We start from the raw sequence: 8554 nt of genomic DNA, 5'->3' as shown, positions 1-8554 counted from the left end.
TGATTTGAAAAAAAGAATAATAATACTTCCTCCGTTCTTTTTTAAGTGTCTCTTTTTTTAAAAAGTTTTGTTTCTTTTTTAGGTTTCATTTACAAAGTTCAAGATAATATTAATTGTATTTTGTCAAAATTACTCCTAGGTAATTACTCTCTCCCTTCCTTTTTAAGTGTAACTTTCTTGATAAATTTTTGTTTATTTTTAATTGTCACTTGCAGAATTTAAGGTAGTATTAAATGCACTTTTGTCAAAATTATCCTAATGTAATTATTACAGAGAGAGAAAAAATAAAATAAATATAGAATATAATTAAATATATTATAGGTAAAATAAAAATTACTGCTTAAAAAGTAACAAAAATGATGAACTTTCTTGACAAATGTAAAAAGTAAAAAAAATGACATTTAAAAATGAACGGATGGAATATTATATATAGAGAGAAAAAATAAAATAAATATAATAAATAACTAAAAATATTATAGCTTAAAAGAAAATTGTTGATGAAAAATAACAATAATGATTAGAATTCTTTAACAACTGAAAAAAAAAGTTAAAAAATATACTTAAACACAATAGAGGGAGTAAAAATTGTAGTGGTGAGAGACTGAGAGCACACATATAAAGATAAAGTTCTCATTTTATAGAGACCCATAAAAAGGTTCACTAAAAAATACTTCAGAACATTTCCAAAAACCATTTTCATATTAGGGTTTTGTCTAGAAGTCGGGAGTATCCATTACCGCCCATAACAATGTCAGACCTCTCATCTCCTCCTCCGGCCGACCAATTAGCCGCCGTCACTCTCGACTCCGACGAGATCCCCAAAGCAGAATTCTCTGACAGAGTCCCGATCCAATCCATAATCCGCCGTGAAGACGGCGGCTCAGGTTTAGCAGGTAAGAAAGCCAGGGTTGGCGGATGGGTGAAAACCGGACGGAAAGCCGACAAAGACGCATTCGCTTTCTTGGAATTAAACGACGGATCCTGCGCCGGAAATCTTCAAGTTATCGTCGAAGCTTCACTTGCAGACCTTGGACAACTCGTTCTTACCGGAACTAGCGTCGTCATCGATGGCCATCTCAAACTTCCTCCCGCCGGTACCAAACAGAAGATCGAGCTTCGCGCTGATAAGGTTCTGCATGTAGGTCCTGTTGATCCTGCCAAATATCCATTGCCTAAAGGGAGACTCACTCTTGAATTCTTACGAGATTTCGTTCATCTTCGTCCCAGAACTAATGCGGTACATTCCTTGTTCAAATAAGCAACAATTGAATTGAATTGAATATAGTAATGAAAGTTATCATGTTCATTTTTGTTGTTGCAGTTATTGGGATTGAATTTTGAGTTTTATTCTAGTAATAGCTAATAATAGACTAATTGCTTCTTTTTTTTAGCAAATTTGAAATTGATTTATGCTTTTGAAGCTAGTACAATTTATGCATGTTATGTAATTATTGGGTGTGAGCTGATTGTAGATATCTGCTGTTGCTCGAATTCGGAATGCTCTTGCATATGCTACGCATACGTTTTTCAACAAGCATGGATTTCTTTATGTGCACACGCCAATTGTCACGACGAGTGATTGTGAGGGTGCTGGCGAGATGTTTCAAGTGACAACTTTGTTCAGTGAAGCAGAGAGGTTGGAGAAGGAATTGATACAGAATCCTGCTCCAACTGAAGCTGATATTGAAGCTGCTAAGCTTGTTGTTCAGGAGAAAGGGGAGGTTGTTTCACAATTGAAAGCTGCAAAAGCAAATAAGAAGGAGATTAGTGCTTCTGTGGATGAACTTAAAAAAGCAAAAGAGAATGTATCCAAGCTAGAGGAAAGATCTAAACTTCAGCCCGGTATTCCTCGGAAGGATGGAAAGGTGGATTATACTAAAGATTTCTTTGCCCGTCAAGCTTTTCTGACTGTTTCTGGTCAGCTTCAAGTTGAGTCTTATGTTTGTGCTCTTAGTAGTGTGTATACATTTGGCCCGACATTCCGTGCTGAGAATTCTCACACTTCAAGGCATCTGGCTGAATTTTGGATGGTAGAGCCTGAAATTGCGTTTGCAGACTTGGAGGTATATTAAACACGAACTCACTCTCAATCTTATTATGATTATTATCGCTGGCAATTGTTTGAAGTTTATTGAAATATAATGTATCAAATTTCTCCCATGGCTTAATGTCAATTGAAATATTTAATCTTTTAGTGCAATAAAATTAATTTTTCAGTTCAATTTTGAACTGCAAAACTCACCCATGCTCCTATGGTTGGTGCTTTTGCTTTTGATGTGGCAGAAATAATAATTTGCATTTTCGTGTGTAGGATGATATGAAGTGTGCCGAGGCATATGTGAAATTTCTGTGTCAGTGGTTACTTGACAACTGCCTTGAAGATATGCAATTTATGGCTGACAAGATTGACAAAGGTTGCATTGATCGTTTGAAATTGGTTGCCTCCACCCCCTTTGTTCGACTTTCATATACAGAAGCTGTGGAAATACTGGAGGAATCTGTGAAGAATGGTAAGAAATTTGAGAATGAAGTAAAATGGGGGATCGATTTAGCTTCTGAGCATGAAAGGTACTTCTACAGTTGTTTTTTCAAGTTCTTGTTGAATCATGTGTTTTTCTTTAATGACAAATGTTAGTTCCTAGTTTTGTGAGTGTGTGGAGTTGAACCCATGTAACCACCAACCCACCTTATCACTCCTATTAAATTGTGTTGTTTTTGATGCCATTGGATTATGATATGCAGATACCTTACAGAAGTTAAGTATCAGAAGCCTGTCATAGTCTATAACTATCCAAAAGGTATCAAAGCTTTCTACATGCGCCTCAATGACGATTCAAAGACAGTGGCTGCTATGGATGTTCTTGTCCCAAAGGTATGTATCCCATATATTTTATTTTTAACACGTCTATGGTGCTCGCAAAAAAAACCCATAGAAGTCCTTCAATCCTGTCAAGAGTGTAGATCAGCTCAGTTCCTGTCAAGAGTGTAGATCAGCTCAGTTCCTGTCAAGAGTGTAGATCAACTCAGTTGATAGTTGTGCAGGGACATTAGAATGCAGGTACATGTGTTTGAACCAGCAACATGTGTTTGGATCCGCAATATCCCACTTATTCACTTTTAAAAAGTGAAATTCCGGCCACGGTCACTTGACTACTAGACAAAAAAAAGGACTACAGAACAATCCATTAAGATTTAGGTTTAAATGCTTTATCAGAAAACTTGATTTACTTATTGTGATGCTAAGCAGGGATACAAATGAGATATATTTTATACCTTGTGGCTTTTGTGGTTGGCATAATAAAAACATGTAAATGTATTTTCAGGTCGGAGAGTTAATTGGTGGAAGCCAAAGGGAAGAGCGTTATGATGTCATTCAAGAAAGGTAAATTCTAATTTCGGTGTACCCAATAACACATAAATGTGCCCCTTTTTCTCTGTTTCTTTTTGTAAGGTATATTTACTTTATTTTCCTTGTTAAAATGTTACAGATTAAAGGAGATGGATCTGCCTGTTGAGCCATATGAATGGTACCTTGATCTGAGGCGGTACGGGACAGTGAAACATGCTGGATTTGGTCTTGGCTTTGAAAGGATGATTCTTTTTGCCACTGGCATGGAAAATATTAGAGATGTGATTCCCTTCCCACGGTACCCTGGCAGAGCAGATTTATGATTATTCGTGACTGATTACTTAAATGGCTACTTTAATTTCCTTGCTGAAGTCGTAGTTAAGTTGAAAACAGAAATTATTTTCATATAGAACATAAATGTCAATCTCTGGTCCTAGGTGGGTTGCAGTCTTCTACTTAGCAATTTATTTACTTTTGAGAGTGCAGGGTTTTTGGATGTTAAACCCCTTTTTCATTTATTTTATTTCTGCTTTTGTTTTATTTATTTCATTGTTATATAGCATTGAAACAACTTGTTGGAAAGGATCTGCAAGTCACGTTCCAGTTTACGTGTCCTGCACACGACTGGTTCAAAATGAATTATTTTTGGTTTTATTGTTGATAACTAGTATTATATAAATCCCTTTAAACGTTCCTGAAATTGCAAAATAAACCCAGAATAGAATTTTTTTTTTCATTTCTTCACACAACATCCAAACCATGAAAAATTCCTAGTCTATTATTAGAACAATTAAATTGCAGCAACACTGGGCCTCCTTGTTTTAATTATTTTTTTTTTATATTTTCAAAAATTGATTTTATAAAATTATTTTTCAAAATATTACAATTTTTTTATATATTTTTTTTAAAATTTAAATATTAATTTTGACATTCTATAACATCAATATAATAAAGATTAAAATAGAGTAGAAATTATAATTTTTTTATTATTAAAGATTAAAATATAATTAAAATTATAATTAAAAAATAAAAATATATTTCATCATTGATTTTTTTATGTAAAGTTGTTTGAAATATTTTTAAAATTAAATAACTTTTTAAACTTTTGATATTTAAAAAAGTTCAAATATAATAATAAATATTTAAAATATAATTATTAAATAATTATTTAAATTAAATCTTTATAAAAAAACATTTATAGATATTTTTGAATTTTTTTAATCCAAATAATTCAATTTTTTTTTCAAAACTATCTATATTTCAGATTAATTTTTAAACTATCACACTTTAAAAAAAAAGCGTCAACACATAGATGTCAGATGAATTGACGTTTACTCTGATTTCATGTGTGTTGTATAATTTTTTTTGGTATAAAAAAGGGTGTGGTATGATTCATTTTTCCACATTTTTTTCATTATATTGCAAACATGGTTCGTCTTGGTCGCCGCTATGAGAAAGTGATTTATTCGAAAGATAAGTCTCCGATGAAGATGCTCTTCTGAAACATCTGTAGTTTTAAGCAACTACAAAGGGAGTTGGTTCGTTAGTTAGACGAAGACATATCTGAAGGCGAAAAAATTAAAGTATTGAGAGACACGATGCCGTACGTGGATGAGTGCGAGTTAAAAATGATAAGAATGCGAGAAAAATGATGTTTGGACTCAATGATATCAGTTTGATTGCTATAATCAATTAGAAATGTTATGGTTAAATATTTTTATCTATTTTGATATCTGTTATTTGTGTTGTTTATTCATACATGACACCAATGATCGTTTTGTGATTATTGAAAATTGTTGTTGTTTTTAAGTGTGTTTAAGTTGGGATGATGTATGTTGTTAACATTGTTGTAACAAATGTTATCAATATATCAAAATCACAGGTTACAAAAATTGAAAGGAGGTACTAAATTATGATGCAGATGTTATGTGAGGGCAAACATGCCTAATTCTTATTTTAATGATGTCAAACCTTTCTAGTCGCCCATAACATGTACTTTGCACGGTGTCATCATATCATAGAATGCATTCATCCCCTAACATGTTCAAAGTGTAAGTTCAACGTGTCTAGGCATATAGGAGCATATCATATATGTGAATCATGCACTTGATCATCGTTAATACCCTAGGTTCATAAGAGATTGATTTAAATTGATCAAAATACATCTCAAAACTCATTTTTGACAGTTTAAGAACTGTGAGTCGACTCATGACTCAAAGCATAACTCTCGGATCTGAATAGGTCGAGTCACAAGTCGACTTAATCCTGTGAAAACTGAATGAGTCGACTCATCCACATGTTGCGTCGACTCATTGCCTATTTCCATTTGAATCATGTATCCACGGGTCTGAACAGGTCGAGTCATAGGTCGACTAAACCCTGGAAGAACTCTGTTTGAGTCGACTCATCCCCTGTTTGAGTCAACTCATCGCTTGCTTCACTTGAATAATTTTGCATCGGGTCTGAACAGGTCGAGTGACCTGTGTGAACAGGTCGAGTGGTCACTGCTTGGACTCAATTTTCTGCTGTGTAATTGTGCAAAATAATTCTGTTATGTCTGTTATTTGGTCCATGCATCATATAAATATTCTAGAGTCTCTTCTTCAACAAATAACAAGAAAAGTGAAAGATATACACCAAAGTGCTATTCATCTTCATTCTCCATTGCATTTATCAAGATATACACATAATAATTTTTGTTGATCATTGTGCATTGCTGTGGTGATAACGTCCAAATAGGATTGTGCAATCTTAGTTTGAGTTGAGGCTTTGTGTGAGTTTTTTTTTGAATAAAACCATTGGGGCTTTGTCCTCCAAGAATTGGGGTTTTTTCACTAACCTTTGCTTCACAGATTCAGCCGAGTGAAAAGTTTGAAGAACGGTGGGTTCGGTCAAACAACTAATGGTAACCGGAGGATTGTGAAGAAAGCTTAGGGTTCAAGCGACTTGCGATCGAAATCAGCCGAGCTGAAGTTTTGGAGAACGTGGAGTTCTTGCAATAAGGTAATTGTAACCAGAGGTTTGTTTAAAGCGCTTGAAGGACTTGATTCAACTCAAATCAAGGGGAGAGAAGCGAATAGGATCTGCAACAATACTAGGGGTTGATTGGTGGTGATCATTTGTTCTCTTGTATTAACTTTGCAACTTGTTAATAAAAACATCTCAATTCTAGATCTAGAATTGATGGCAGACGTACCCTAAGCGAGGGTGACAGGGGAACTGCCTCAACAAATCCGGTGTTGTTCTCACTTTCTCTTAACTCTTTAAATTTTGCATTAATTATATTTTGTGTGAAATTAAGAGTAACATCAATCTCGCTTGATTGTTGTGCATAGTAGCTGTTCGATAAATTGGTGCGATCACTTTGATTGCAACTGAGTAAAATTCTGCACATTCGATTTGAGTAAAATTGAGACTTGGCGAGTAGTGCTCACCAAGTGTTCGATAAAATTAATCTCACACAAATCTATTAATATTTTACTTGCTCTCTTATTATGTTAACGCATTATTAGAGGTAACGATATCAAGGATTATGGTAGTTAATCGATTGATTTGGATAATGGTTGATTATCTCTATCGTAGTTATTCCATCCGGTTTCATGCATATCCGATCTTTCGATTAACGAATCACTTAAATGATTGTAATCCAGGGAGATTTCGCAACCGTTGAAAACATTTTAAAAAAAGCGCAAAATTTCAAATATTGATCCATTCAACCCCCCTTCTAGATTGGTACTATCGTCTAACAAGTGGTATCACGAGCGTCGATTCATCTAGTGCTTCACATATAACTTTTTAGAAAATTAGTAACGATCCTAAAGGGGCGTACAATAGGGCGTCTATTTTTACCGGTGAAAACTATAGTTATTGGAAAGTTTATATGTGTATCCATATCAACAATATTGATAGGAAGGTATGGAAAGTCATCCAAGATGGTCCTATGAAAATAACCATGACCAATGCGGATGATGTTGTTATACCTAAATCTGAAGCACAATGGAATGAAGAAGATGAGAAAAAGTATAACTATGATTGGAAATCCAGAAATATGCTCATCGCCGCCTTAGGTGTTGATGAGTATTATAGGGTTTCCCATTGTACTAGCGCTAAAGCTATGCGGGACTCATTGGAAATTACCCATGAGGGAATCAATGATGTCAAACTAGCTAGAATCAACACTTTAACTCAAGAATTTCACCTTTTTCATATGGAGGATGGTGAAACCATTGCCGATATGCAAAAGCGATTTTCTCATCTAATCAATCGGTTAAAAGCTCTTGATAGAACTACCCCTAATTATGTTGCTACTAACAAAATCTTAAGACGTCTTAATAGGGATTGGCTACCAAAGGTCACCGCGATTAAGGAAGCCAATGATCTAAGAACATTGGACATGGCAACATTGTTTGGTAAGCTTCAAGATCACGAGCAAGAACTCATGAACCTTGAGAAACATAAAAAGATTCAAAAGAAGGAAAAGAAGGAGAAAACTAAGGACACCGAAAGGAAGTCTATCACTTTAAAGGCTTCAAGATATAAGTCATCAACCAATGATACGTGTGAGAGTGAATCAAGTGATGATAATAAAGATTCGGATGAAGACACGGGGTTGTTCGTAAGGAGGTATAACAAATACCTTAGAAAGAACGAAGTTCAACATTTGGTTAAAAATCTTTTCAACTATAGAAAACAATCAAAATTCCGGAATCGAGAGGAAGGTAAGACAACTAAGTCAAAAGGATCATGCTTCAATTGCGGAAAGGCCGGTCACTATAAGCCGGACTGTCCCCTATTGAAGAAAGACAAAGGAAGAGACAAACGTCACAACAAATCTAGTAAAGCTAGAAGAGCATACATCACATGGGAGAGCGAAAGTGAGTCCTCAAGCGATGATAACTCAAGTGATGAAGAAGAAAATGCCAATCTTTGTCTTACAACTCATCAAAACAAGAAAAAGAATGTAGGTCATTCTAAATATGATCATGTTGATAAAATATCTTATTGTAATTTGCAAAATGCCTTTAGTACTCTACACAATAAGGCCAAGGAAGCTTTCAAACGCCTAGCCTCAAATAAGAAATTTTTCTGTTATTTAGAAAAGAAAATTTCTGATTCCGAAAAGGAATTAGAAACTCTTAAGAAATCTATGATAGAGGTTACTAAAGGCAAAACTGAATATGATAAGGGATTTTTATTTAGATGGTC

The 8554-nt window shown here is 34.5% G+C and overlaps 1 protein-coding gene across 1 annotated transcript; it reads left to right on the top strand.

Annotated features, from left to right (window-relative positions):
* Positions 1-594: 594 nt before the first annotated feature.
* LOC127108403 (asparagine--tRNA ligase, cytoplasmic 1) lies at positions 595-4003 on the top strand. The gene is made up of 6 exons (XM_051045864.1): positions 595-1237; positions 1473-2063; positions 2312-2568; positions 2743-2872; positions 3324-3382; positions 3489-4003. The coding sequence occupies exons 1-6, from the start codon at positions 749-751 to the stop codon at positions 3670-3672; spliced, it is 1710 nt and encodes a 569-aa protein (XP_050901821.1). The 5' UTR covers positions 595-748; the 3' UTR covers positions 3673-4003.
* Positions 4004-8554: the final 4551 nt, after the last annotated feature.

This window comes from Lathyrus oleraceus, chromosome 7, assembly GCF_024323335.1.
Source record: "Lathyrus oleraceus cultivar Zhongwan6 chromosome 7, CAAS_Psat_ZW6_1.0, whole genome shotgun sequence".
Classification (NCBI taxonomy): Eukaryota; Viridiplantae; Streptophyta; class Magnoliopsida; order Fabales; family Fabaceae; genus Lathyrus; species Lathyrus oleraceus.
This window is presented reverse-complemented; position numbering and strand designations above follow the sequence as displayed.